The sequence below is a fragment of the Acartia tonsa genome, chromosome 7 (genome assembly GCF_053477335.1).
Source record: "Acartia tonsa isolate MP-2025a chromosome 7, ASM5347733v1, whole genome shotgun sequence".
Lineage (NCBI taxonomy): Eukaryota > Metazoa > Arthropoda > Copepoda > Calanoida > Acartiidae > Acartia > Acartia tonsa.
This window is the reverse complement of record NC_137266.1, coordinates 21271960-21286050: the sequence shown is the minus strand read 5'-3', so window position 1 is coordinate 21286050 and position 14091 is coordinate 21271960. Positions and strand designations below refer to the sequence as shown.

The 14091-nt window shown below is 34.4% G+C and overlaps 1 protein-coding gene and 1 long non-coding RNA gene across 3 annotated transcripts in view; one reads left to right on the top strand and one right to left on the bottom strand.

The window, feature by feature from the left end:
- The first annotated feature begins 19 nt into the window (after positions 1-19).
- On the top strand, positions 20-2766 carry LOC145325060 (uncharacterized). The gene is made up of 2 exons (XR_013881391.1): positions 20-1132; positions 2546-2766. It is a non-coding gene; the product is annotated as an uncharacterized LOC145325060 (long non-coding RNA).
- A 9027-nt stretch (positions 2767-11793) lies between these two features.
- The window catches only part of LOC145325056 (ribosomal protein S6 kinase alpha-5-like), a 59295-nt gene continuing 56997 nt past the window's right edge, over positions 11794-14091 (bottom strand). The window contains exons 12-13 of one of the 2 annotated variants that reach the window (XR_013881389.1): positions 12272-14015; positions 11794-12146 (exon numbers count right to left, since the gene is read on the bottom strand). Coding sequence is in view for 1 of the 2 variants with exons in the window: in XM_080167876.1 (XP_080024002.1) it covers positions 12522-14015 (1494 nt within the window). In the remaining variant the exon portion in view is untranslated. Of the gene's footprint in view, positions 14016-14091 lie in introns of both variants that reach the window. The other variant, XM_080167876.1, reaches the window with a different exon arrangement.

Sequence of the window (14091 nt, the reverse complement as noted above, 5' to 3'; positions counted from 1 at the left end):
CAACGACCCTAAGTTTTTTTTTTTTAAATCCAACTCTGTTTTATAGCAAGTTGACCGCGAGTACGTAAATGAAAAATGACAGATTTTTGTCTATACATGACCATGAGTGGTCGAAGATTTGATCTAGAAAAAAAGGAATTGATTTGATTTTTATTTGCGTATTTGTAGGCAATTTTAATATCAGAATATATACAGAATATAGCATGCCTCGGAAGCTTGGGCGCATTCGCCATCTCGTCCAAGGCAGGGACCAAGCTCATGCTTCGCACTTGTCCATAGACCCTTCAATTTTAATATCACTATAGATATTATTTTTCTTGCATTTTTTATTAGAACTGGTTTGTATGCTTATGAAATAAACAAGATTCTCAATATTGACAGAAAAGGATTTTATAAGTAAAAGGTATAACAGTACGAATGAAGATTTTAAAACAGTTACTTATCGAATCGTATTATAGACAGCTTTCCGCGGATATTACTATGAAAAAATAAATAAGAATTAAATCAGTTTTCTTGGCCCTGAGGGGCCGAAGGCCTGGGGTAACAAAATTTGTTTTATTTTTATTTTGATATTTGTGGAAAATTGTCTGTAATACGAAGCTATACATGATTTTTCAGTATGGCTCAGAACCAGTTCCAATCCACCGGATATCAATCGGTTTCTAAGCCATATCGGAATTTTTAAAAATCTTTGACGTGTCAGCTACTTGTTATACAATTTTCTTGTCTTTTTTAGTTTGGTCAAAAATAAAAGTTAATTTTTTTTAATGTTTTTAGTTCTCTTTTTGTTACATTTTTAAGCATGGAAAAAATTGATATTAATATGATCAAAATGTAATTTATTTATTTTATTGAAATGGCTGTTTTTTATGATCTTTCATTAGTAAATGTGTTCTTATTATAGTAATTAGCATCAAATGCGTTTAAATTGTTTTTGTTTGTTTTTATCATTTTTAATATCTGTAAACTTGTATGTTTATTAAATTCAATTTTATTTTTTTGACATTTTAACCCATTTAAAACAATTTATTTCAAATTTTACAATGTCCCAATTAAAATGTTTGTTATTGATGAATTTATATGTATTGAATATTGATTTATTACCAAACTCGATCAGGGAAGCTTTACTTAGGTTTTGTTGAAGAGCTAGTTGTTTTCAATTTTCTAGTTTTAAAACTTAATTCAGATACAACCAGGTCGATTGTCATCACTGAAATATTAAATAAGGGGGGGGGGGGTTAATGCAACCATCTCGTAATTAATGATTAAATGGCACTTAGAATTCGAATTTCGATCTGAAATTTTGCATGAATAATCCTTGGTAGGTCTGTTTTCCCTAAATCGAGCAAAAAGTTGGAAAAGTAACGTCTAATGGCTGGCGGCTCAGTCGTTTTGCCATTTTTTGGATATCTTAAAAGCAAATTAGTCACGAAACCTATCTCCACATAATACATGTTGTGGCTAAAAAACCTTATCAAACGGTTCTAGCCGGTAGCTGTTGGTACTAGAAATAAAAAAAATGGTTATTGCTATCATTTAACATGAATTAAACCAAAAATATTTTTTAAAAAGTTGATTCTTACTTAATTAATGATGAATTTGCCCTGAAAATAGGCAAAAAACGGCTAAACGGCTGAGCCGCCAGCCGTTACTTTTCCAACTTTTTGTTCGATTTAGGGAAAATAGACCTTCCAAGGATTACTCATGAAAAATTTCAGATCTAAATTCGAATTCTAAGTGCCATTTTATTAATCACTAGCGGCTACGCCCCTAGAGGCCTCTAGGGGCACTTGAGGAGAGAGTTGAATTTAATAATTCAATTTCTTATATTAGATTTTAAAAGAAAAAGTAAAACTAAATTTTTTGGGGGGGCGAAAATTTTTTTTTTTTGGGAGGGGGTGCCGGGTGCCCCCCTCTCATTTTTCATTTTAGTTTAAAAAATTTAAAAAAAAAAATTTTGGGGGGGGATTTTTCTCTTTTGGGGGGGGATTTTTCTTTTTTGGGGGGGGGTGGGGGTGTCCCACCCCCCAAGAAAAAAGTTATAAACCTTCCCGGGACCTATAAGAAGCTACCCTGTTAAGGAGAACCCGATCGGTTCAGCGGTTAGCGAGATCCTTCGGTACAAACATACAAACACACAGACACACAAACATCCTGTTACTTTATTATAAGGATTGATTACGAGATGGTTGCATTAAAAAAACTCCCTTATAATTTCGTCATGAATATCAGACAACCATGAAAACATGACTCGCTGTCGACATAAAAAAAAAGATCATAAGTTAACATATCGCCTGAAGGTTTGGACAGAGTATTTTTGTCTGTTGATTTTACTAATTCCCAAAGTTTTTTAATAACATATTCATATATGTTGGTTCAACAACTTTGGGGACTTTTATTGGTTTAAGTTGAGTGTCCAAACGTTTTAACCATTAATTGTAATCTACAAAATTGGTAATTTTGTGTCCTTATAGGGAATGTACATAAATTTATCGGCCATTGTCTTTTCTCTTTTAATGTCTGAGTTTATTTTGCCTAACATAAGTAAAGCTCCCCTATTCCAAAATGTACCAAATAATTAATAATTAAATGATCTTAATGTACCATAATTCTTAATGTATATCAATTATAGTAGAGAATTGTAAATAATTATTTTTTTTTGTTTTACATGTAAATAATATTGATATAATTATTTTAATTTAATTATGTAAGATCTACTTAGTATTTTGTAATTAATTTTAATTAATAATAAACTTTTAAACTAGATTTTTTTTTAAATTTTCTATTTTCATATTGAGAAAGAAAAGTATTACAACATCATTAAAATCGAGTTAGGGTTGGCAATCCGAATCAAGAATTCGCCCAATTTTTGGCCAATTTTAGAATCCAGAATCTGAACCGGGAATACGTTTTTTTTTATAGCGGATTCGGATTCTTAATTGATAGTCTAAAATTAGCGTCTAGAGTCCAAAAATTAAACGGATTGTCAAACCTAATACTAATGAGAGCACGTATTTATAAAACTTTGGGGACAAGTATGATTTACATTTTAATATCCACCTCTCATTCATCAAAGTTACAGAAATAGTTCCTGGGTCCTAACCTGAGGTGGATTCTTTTTTTAAAATTAGGGTCGCTGGTGAGGCAAAATTATTTTGTGAAAAATTCTCCAAAATCGCAAAAAAAATCTATAAAAATTAGTTGTATACAGGGTGCGCCACATAAATCCGGACTTTTTTTTAACGGCCATAGCGTCAAAACTACTTGACCAATCAGGACGTTTGACCCCACTATAAAAAGCTTAGGTAATGACCTTATTGCCCATGAAATTCTTTGGACGGTGGAGGACGTGTACGCCGAGCTGGCCGCGCATATGTTCAACAAGGCAGATTCGAATCGCGCAGATAAATTACCGTGGATTTATGACTTGGGCCTACTAAATTTGACCCCAGCCCATCTGTAGGTGAGATAGACTAATGAAACTTGCTGGAGATACTATCAGATACCTAGTGAAAACACTAGAAAAGACTAGAGCTCTCTATCCCAGCTGACTTAGCTGTAGTACTCCGACAAAGTGGATCGTGGTAGATTTTAAGATGTCAAAAACGCCAAAATCTTGAAAATTTCTCGGTTCTTGACTTCAGGGGCCCATATGGAACCTTGAAACTCGTTTTAGACTATGTATTGCGCTAATAACCCTATCTTAATCTTCGTGCCATTTTTAAAAAGGTATAAAACGTTGTTCTAGCTTAACTGTGGCCCAAATGAGAGCCGCCGTGTCAAAGGGTAGCTTTAAAGATGGGTTAATTTGGATCCTGCTGTTATTCACTCCTTAAGGAGATGTGGCTTCCCAGCAGCCCCAATCTTAATCCAATGGACTTTTGGGCCTGGAGCGCAGTTAAAGCATGAACCAATAGACGCGCCCATTTAAAAAAGACCTCTCTCATTGCTCCTATCATGGAGAACTTCGCCTGCTTGAACATGGACATGGTGACCAGGGTCGGCGGGCGGTTCAGGGGGCGGGTAGAGGCGGTTATTGAGCCTGGTGCCGATTTTATTAAATAATCTAATAGTCATATACCTATGTTCCTTCCCAGTTTTTAAAATTCAATAAAATCTTTAAAATTGACGATTTTATGTTTATTTGTTTAAAAATAAGAAAAAGTCCGGATTTATGTGGTGCACCCTGTATATATTTAATGTGATTTTATAAGTTTTTTTACAAAAACAATTTTGCCTTACCAGTGAGTAGCGACCCTAATTTTTTTTGAGAATCCACCTCGGAACTGTGTGAATTAGATCTTTTCATGAAAATACCCTTGTTCGAATTTCAATCTTCTGCTAACCTAAAAAGTTACTTTAGGGGCCTAGAAATATATGTACAAAATTTCAGCTCTCTATCTCTACTGGTGACCTAGCGCCAGGCATGTAAAATATCAACAGATAACGGTAGCACGGCGGTTTTAACAATATCTCAGTAATGTGCAGGTTTTCAGCTCTTCTGCATATTTCAATTTAAACACATAAGGCCAAAGATATTATATCCAAAAAATATTTTTTTCAAAGTCTACTCTAGACCTAGCGCCAGTCAGTTTTCTAAAATCATGCATTTTATACCTGTGAAAAATGAAATCGCCAGCGCTAGGTGTAGAGTAGACTTTGACAAAAGATTTTTGGGATATCATATCTTAGGCCTTATGTGTTTAAGTTGAAATATGCAGAACACCTAAATTCACCTTCCAAGCCATTCTCAAAGCATTTAAATTTTTTTTTTGAAATAACGGGATTTCAAAACTGCCTTTTGAAAAGGCCTAAAAAATATCTTTTTTTGTCCCTTTTTTCACTGTATATAGTTACAACTTATTAAGATATTATTCTCAGTTAAAAAAAAATTGGCGCTTCCAGCACCAATACCGGCAAAAACAGGCAGTTAAACTTATGAACCCCTACTTAACCCCCTGACAGACCCCCCCTCTATCTCGGCTCCTATTACATATAGAGACATAAAACTTTTTTCTGGTTGTTCATGTGTATTTTTAGATAATTACTTTTTCTAGTCATAGCAGTCAGACCGCTCCTTATCCACTTTTTAGCGTCCAGCCGCTAAATATTAAAACAGCTGTAGAGCGGCCAATTTTAAAGCTAAGAAAACCAAATTTTATGACAAACTATTATTTTTTATAATAAAAAAATACCTTTTTTGACCATCGCCGAAAAACGACAAATAACGGAAACCGCCAATTTTGGCGGTAAAACGGCCAATTTTAAAGCTAAGAAAACCAAATTTTATGACAAACTATTATTTTTTAATGGCCAATTTTAAAGCTAAGAAACCTAAATTTTATGACAAACTATTATTTTTTATAATAAAAAAATACCTTTTTTGACCATCGCCGAAAAACGACAAATAAAGGAAACCGCCAATTTTGACAGTAAAACGGCGGTTGGCGGCGCTAAATAATATTTTTATCTGTTTATAGTTACAACTTATTAAGATATTATTCTCAGTTTTAAAAAATTGGCGCTTCCAGCACCCAAACCGGCAAAAACAGGCAGTTCAACTTCTGTATCCCTACTTAACCCCATAACAGACCCCCCTCTATCTTGGCTCCTGTTACAGATAGAGACGTAAATTTTTTTTCTGTTGGTTCATGTGTATTTTTAGAGAAAATTACTTTTTCTAGTCATAGCGGTCAGACTGCTTCTTATCCGCTTTTTAGCAGCCAGCCGCTAAATATTAAAAAAGCTGTAGAGCGGCCAATTTTAAAGCTAGGAAAACCAAATTTTATGACGAGCAATTATTTTTCATAACAAAAAAAATGCTTTTTCTGACCATCGCCAAAAAACGACAAATAACGGAAACCGCCAATTTCAGCGGTAAAATGGCGGTTGGCGGCGCCAATTAATATTTTTATCTGTTTATGATCACAATAAAAGACTAAATACAAAAATTGGCTGATTAAGGTCTGGAAAGAGTCAAGACAGTTAATTGTTTAAACTAATGTAATAAATTTTTATTTTAGTCAGATGCCAGATGCAGACAATTTAAAAAAAATAACATTTAGAAATATTATCAATTTGTCTACAAAGGGTTAACAACAAAATCAAAATATACAAATCTAATTATTAAAAACATCAAGATGATCTTCTCTATAAATTTTATTTGTAAAGCATTGATATTTTTATCAAATAATATGACAATGATGACAACATTAATAAGTGATTAAATACAGACAAAAAATAGGATGACAACATCCATAAAGACAAAGCTCTAAGATCAGAAGTAAGGACAACTTTCTTGTAATTACTTTTGTAATATTTAATCAACCTTAGTAAAAAATAAGATGAAAATTAGGTGTTCAGGTATGATCCAGCAGGATATAATCCTCCTAGTCTTCAAATAACTTTGAATGGCTCCAGTGTATTTATTTTTTTACTCATAGACTTAAAATTGTAAAATTAAGCTTATCTTACATGCCTACATGACATATTAAATTTTTTTTTAAAATCAGCTGTTGTTTCCAGCTGACCGCAGCCAGTGGCGGCAGTCCATGTAAGCTTCAAATCAATAAAATTTTTTTATAAATATATATTAATTCTTGAGTAATAATAAACTTCTGTGAATAGTAAGGCCATGACCGTTTTAACTGATTTTTTATTTCCTACCTGTAGTTTTGCCGATTTAAAGCTGCCAGTAGCGGAATTCTAAAACTGCTCTAGACCAGCCAATTTTTATATGTAGTCTTTATTGTGATCATAAACAGATAAAACTAGCGCCGCCAACCACCGTTTTACCGCCAAAATTGGCGGTTTCCATTATTTGTCGTTTTTTGGCGATGGTCAGAAAAAGCATTTTTTTTGTTATGAAAAATAATTGCTCGTCATAAAATTTGGTTCTCCTAGCTTTAAAATTGGCCGCTCTACAGCTTTTTTTATATTTAGCAGCTGGACACTAAAAAGCGGATAAGGAGCAGTCTGACCATTATGACTAGAAAAAGTAATTTTCTCTAAAAATACACATGAACCAACAGAAAAAAGTTTTACGTCTCTATCTGTAACAGGAGCCGAGATAGAGGGGGGTCTGTTATGGGGTTATGTAGGGATACAGAAGTTTAACTGCCTGTTTTTGCCGGTTTGGGTGCTGGAAGTGCCAATTTTTTTTTCTTGTATTCATTCGAATTCGGTGGATAGGAACCGGTTCTCATCCATACTTCGTCACCTTGGGGCTAAAAAAACTAGTTTTAATCTCATAATTGTACATTCTATATCCGCGGAAAGCCGTTTATAATACGATGCGAGAAATAACTATTAACTGTTGAAACTATAAACAGATAAAAATATTATTTAGCGCCGCCAACCGCTGTTTTACCGCCAAAATTGGCGGTTTCCGTTATTTGTCGTTTTTCGGCGATGGTCAGAAAAGGTATTTTTTTATTATAAAAAATAATAGTTTGTCATAAGATTTGGTTTTCTTAGCTTTAAAATTGGCCGCTCTACAGCTGTTTTAATATTTAGCGACTGGCTGCTAAAAAGCGGATAAGGAGCGGTCTGACCGCTATGACTAGAAAAAGCAAATCTCTAAAAATACACATGAACAACCAGGAAAAAGTTTTACGTCTCTATCTGTAACAGGAGCTGAGATAGAGGGGGGGTCTGTCAGGGGGTTAAGTAGGGGTTCAGAAGTTTAACTGCCTGTTTTTGCCGGTTTTGATGCTGGAAGCGCCAATTTTTTTTTAACTGAGAATAATATCTTAATAAGTTGTAACTATATACAGTGAAAAAAGGGACAAAAAAAGATATTTTTTAGGCCTTTTCAAAAGGCAGTTTTGAAATCCCGTTATTTCAAAAAAAAAATTAAAATGCTTAGAGAATGGCTTGGAAGGTGAATTTAGGTGTTCTGCATATTTCAACTTAAACACATAAGGCCTAAGATATGATATCCCAAAAATCTTTTGTCAAAGTCTACTCTACACCTAGCGCTGGCGATTTCATTTTTCACAGGTATAAAATGCATGATTTTAGAAAACTGACTGGCGCTAGGTCTAGAGTAGACTTTGACAAAAGATTTTTTGGATATAATATCTTTGGCCTTATGTGTTTAAATTGAAATATGCAGAAGAGCTGAAAACCTGCACATTACTGAGATATTGTTAAAACCGCCGTGCTACCGTTATCTGTTGATATTTTACATGCCTGGCGCTAGGTCGCCAGTAGAGATAGAGAGCTGAAATTTTGTACATATATTTCTAGGCCCCTAAAGTAACTTTTTAGGTTAGCAGAAGATTGAAATTCGAAAAAGGGTATTTTCATGAAAAGATCTAGTGTGAATAATAACAATAGACTAAAAAGTAGAAGTTTCGCTTTAGATCCTTTTTTACTTAAAAATCTTAAATGGCTGTAATTTTCTTTTTTTTAAGCTAGAAGAACATTTTTTGGCAGATAATGTTTATCTTTATGTAAATTTTATATTAGAAATATCAAAATATAAATTTCAGCGGCCGCTGCTGTACTTGGCAGCTGCCATCCGCCGCATTCGGCGGGAAAACGGCGGCGGATCTTTATGAAATTTTAATGTTGTGTAGTCATGTAAGAAAGGCTTAAGTTAAAAATTTGAAGTCTGGAGACCTGGAGGATCATATCTGGAACCTGAAATTGACTTGAACACCTGTATTTCATATGAGGATGTACTACTAGAGGATATTTTAGTATGTTGGTAAGATAAAATGCTTTGTTTAAGTCAAAAAAATATGTTTGCCTTTTACCTGGCTGACCCTGCCAGGTTTGCTGGCATACTGTGCCCTCCAGGATGGAGATATTCAAAAAATTCCAACTCTCAGTTATGTGTCATATCCATAGAAAAAAAAGTCACGCAGTTTGGGCTCTTTATCTTTCACACACATAAAATGAGATAGAAAAAACCGGAGGGGTTAAGGGTTAAGAAGAAGGCTTTGATAAAGTCAAACAAACACACAAATGAATTTTCTACGGAAACCGAATTAGATAAATTTTTTTTCAAAAAATGTATTGGGAAAAACTAACTACTTTTTTATTCTTTATTTCGTATCACAGTGCGGGAATAATCCAACTACATTATGTACACAATTTGGTTCGAAAAGGCATTTTATCATTTTATAGCTTTAAAGTGCTATGAAAAATTTAAAATTTGGTTTGCTTGAAATTTCTTTTCAAAGATCATTGTCTCGGTTCCCAATAAGTGTGCCCAGTTGGTTTATTTCAACCCTGGACGTCCAAGCTTTTTTTTTTTAGCGGGGTTTCATATTAAAAGGTTCAAGGGTGGTAATCTAATGTATTTTTAAAAATTTTGAGTGAAAATGAGTGGATTCCAAATTTGAGGGAGTTTAACACCCCTTTACCCCTATTTCTTGGACGTATGATTCAATCCAGCTCAAACCAACAACGAAATTAATTCAGAAAAAAAATCACGTGATATTCAGAAATCGTTGGGGGGCAACACTTAGTGGAATTGACGACCTTTTTATCTAACCCCTAAATAATATTTTAGATTTATTTCACTTGTTGGTTATACCTTACTCCCAGGTTCAATTCAGCCTATACCAATAACGAACAACAAAATAGTAAAATTGACGACCTCTCCATTTGCCCCCCAAATATTATTTAAGATTTATTTCACTTGTTAGTTATACCTTACTCCTAGGTTCAATCTATCATATTTGTAACTAAATCTATCTCAAAACACAAGTTCACCTTAAGTATATCTTTATTGTTTAACAGCAATAAAATTTATGTACAAAAATTTATTATGACATATTTACAATTTTTTGCTATGTGTAAAATTTCATTTTTTCTTCATTCCCATTACCAAAATTTATAAACACTAGGGAGTTGATAAGTAAAACATTTTTTTTGACAATTTTTGGTTTCTAAATTTTTTTTCTATGACAAATAAAGAATTGATTATAATGCTAACAAACAATAATAACTTAATATTAATCTAATAAATCTGTTTCTGGTAGAAAAAAAACAGAATGTTTTATAATAGACTGAAAATTTAAATTTCATAACAGTTTATATTTGTAAAAATTTAACATATAATTAATTAAATTGTGTCTAAATAATGATAATTGGGTCAAATCAATTTACTTTGGGACAAGAATTGAAAGTCGGTAAATTTTAAAAATTAAAAATAATCCATGAATAATTCTGACCGCAAAAGCCTGACCCGAAATCCAAAAAAATGACCCAGTTGATAATTGACTAATACTAGAGAGAGATAGAGATGCAATTATTATTCTTCTTATTTGATTTCTCATTAACAACATTTCTGAATATATATCTAATATCTTAAGAGCATCAAAATAAAAAGTTGGAATTTCATTGCATTTTTTTATCATAGATATGCATATAATATTATGTACTGCTAGAAGTAATATGATGTTTTTTTAAATACAATTACAGCATCTTTAAATTTTACTTGGGGTGATTCCAAAAGCAATTAGGTATGACAACAAATTGTGAATTTGTATTATATGTTGGTTTTCATTTTAACAGGGACAAAAAGGATAGATCATCTGAAGAAAATTTAATTTCCTGCAATTTTAATGTCTAATTAAAAAGAATTAAATATTCTTTTTTGAAAATCAGAATGTATTCAGTTTAAAAAAAAACATGGAATTAGACGTCTAAAAATTGAAAAAAACTATTATTTTCCACTGAATAATCCTTTTTATATCCTTAATTTTGTTAACTTGCTTTACATTTGGTTTTTATACAAAATTTTGGAGATTTTTTAAAAATCGCTGTACAATTACATATCGTAAATTTGACAATTTTGGAATAAAAACTTGATATTATTGGCTTTTCTTGGTGTAGATTTGTGTTTTTATATCAGAATGTATTTCTTAAAAAAGTTAGAAAAGCTTTTTTAATCCTTGGTTTTTCTAGGTTTTAAAATCTAAATATACTGTCCTTTAATAAAATTTAAATTTACAATTAAAATTTTGAAACATTTTTAACACTAAAAATTCACAAAAAGGCAAGAACAGTAGGTAATAAAATTGGTTTCATTTTAATAAAAAAAACACAGGTTAGGAGGACAAAACCGGTTTCTGGAGTAAGATTGGATACGTCCGGCTAAAATATTCAATAAATGAAAAACCTGTTTTTATAAAATTATTCTAAAGACCAACATTTATAAAATACAATTGAAAATATAACTTAAGACAAAACATTTTTTCTTGCATAAATAATAACAAGTTCAGTCTAACAGACAATTAATTGATATAGATTAAACTATAAATAAACTTTGACAAATAATTTTCTAATATATAATATATAAAAACACAAGGCGGTTATTTAAAAAATTCTACTAATATATAATAATTGTAATAATTAAGTATAATTGATAATAATACTAATTCCATATTATAAAGTTGTCTAGGTAATAAAGGGGGGGGGCGAAAGTGACACTTTTTGAAACCAAAACTAAGAGTCAACAAAGGAACTCAACTAAAAAAAGGGTTACAGGTCTGAGATTTTGCATGGCAGTTGCTTTATAGGGGTACAATATGGAACTGGGAAGAAACGGCGGCGCAACCGCCGAAAACCGCCGTTTCCCGCCGTAATTTTTGTTGCCTTTTCTCGGCGGTTTTCGGCGGTTGCGCCGCCGTTTCTTCACAGTTCCATATTGTACCCCTATAAAGCAACTGCCATGCAAAATGTCAGACCTGTAACTCTTTTTTTAGTTGAGTTCCTTTGACTTTTAGTTTTGGTTTCAAAAAGTGTCACTTTCGCCCCCCCCCCTTTGCTAGGCTACTATTTTACACAATATTATTTCATCTATGGGATTGGAACCCTAAATTTCAGATCTACAAAGTATTTTTATAAGAGCATAGCCTATTGATGTTAAAAGGCAGATAATAAAATCCTATTTTTTATAATCACCAAAAAAACAAAAATTCTGCAAACAAAGAAATTCATTTTTTCTAAAAACAAGTTTTCATATTTTTAAAGATGTTATTTGAAAACATGATTAAATACTTTTCAAAGTAAATATGTAAGTTTTCAAGTGCCCAGGGTAGTGTTAGAATAATTTAAACTTAAATTACAAATACCAAAAAGTTTTTAACAACTGTTTGAAATATTCATTAAGGCTTTGTATTCATAGACTTGAAGAAATGGGAATAGAGATTCTAAAATTTAAATTGTGTTACTAAAAAGACAAAGATTCATCAAATTATTGTCTTCCCTGTTTTACAATTTGTATTTTAGAACCCTTATTCTCATTCCTTACATAGACACACTGGTAGTAATCATCTAAACTTATTTACACAGAAAATTATTAAATTTGCTTCTTTACTTTACAGTTATTCATTGTTATTAGTTATCAGAGCATTTCATTAAATCTTCACATTTCTTGTTTTTTAATGCATTTTTGCATCTTTGTTATGTCACAGACTTATTATTGATGGTTGACAATATAGGATGTATTGTATAGAAACTTATTTTTTTGCTAAAAAAAATTGGATAATTTTAACTTAAGACTATTCAATAGTTATCGTTCCTTGCCGCCGATGTTTAGCTTGCTGATGAAATCCGCCGTTGTTGTGCATTTGGGAAGTGGCGGTTGCTGATTGTTGTAAATGTTGCAACAAGTTAAGCGGTTCCAGAAAATTTTTGGCGACGGCAACACCACTGCCGTTTTGCGGCGAGGCGGCGGCGGTGGCTAGAGTAATATCGGCAGTGTATGTAGCGGTGTGTCCGGTTTGTGACAACGGAGACGTTTGGTGAGTAGTTTTTCCGCTTGCGGCGGTTATCAAGGTATTGGCGGCGTGGTGGTGGTGGTTGTGAAGCACTTGGTGGTAACTTTGACTCGTCGGCGCGGCGGAATTGTCCATTTCACAAAGCTTGCGCTTGCGCGACCGGGTAACAGGACCATTGCCAGCTGCCGCCGACGGACTGCACGAGGTGCAATTGCTACCGGCGGTACAATTTTGTCCGCGGCGAGTTGATGATGATTTGACGGGACTAGTTGAGGAAGCTATCACAGGCGGAGATATTATGCTTAGAGACACGGCAGAGTTGGGCAGAGAGAGCGGACCACCAGCAGTGGTTGGCGGTAAATTGGCGGCGCTAACCGCCAAAGGATGACGGTATGCGTGATGGTAGGGCGGAGGTTGGTGTTGATGGTGGTGGGATGCTGTAACAACCCCACCCCCCAGCGGGGGATAAGAGAGGACAGGCCCAGCCCCGGGGTGGTGGGTACCGGCCCCCATTGACATCACATGACTAGAATACGAGGAAACATTGATGGACAGGGGTAGGTTCAGGGGTGTGGCCCCGTTGCTGGTACCACCCACCACTGCTGTTCTAGCAAAGTTAGCCAGATAATCTGACACTTGACTTGGCTTAAAGCTGAACACCTCACTGCCGCCGTCTTTGTGTTTGAGCCCACCCGACCCGGGCGCAGAACTTGTGCCGCCGTGCACCGCCGACGCCCAGTGCTTGGCGGACGCCGCCGTCAAACCGCCGCCGCTAGTAGAACTTGAGCTAGATTTTGACCCGAGGCTTGAGCGGTCAGACAGGGATGAAATTGTTTCGGTTGACGTAGACTGTTTCAGTTTCCGCTTCTGCAACAGTTTGCTTGAAGAGTTAAGGCTTGATGTGACAGGAATCAATCTGAACCCGTCCCTGGTAGCGTTGTGGAATGCATCGTATGTCTGCTTTATGCACTGCTCCGTGGACGGGTCTGACAGGAGCAGGGCAGACGTCATCAGGGTTGGCGGGCAGATATTTGAGTGGCTGGCGGTGACAGCCTGTTGCACCCACTGGGAAGCGCCAAGCTGATCAATGCTGATACGTTTGCGATGATCGACTGTGAGCAGACCTTTGCACAATGTCTTTGCCTGGCTGGAGACGCAGCGCCAGGCCTCGCCGTCCATCCGGAAGTCGCCCTCCTTGATCCGCCGCATGATTGAGTTGGCGGTGTCTTGACGCGGCCGTGAGTAGAAAGGTGCCAGGCCGCTTAGCATAGAGAACTGAAATAGAATATAAAGTTAACAAAATTAATTATAAATCTTGGTAAAATTAAAACATTTAAATATTATTTTAAGT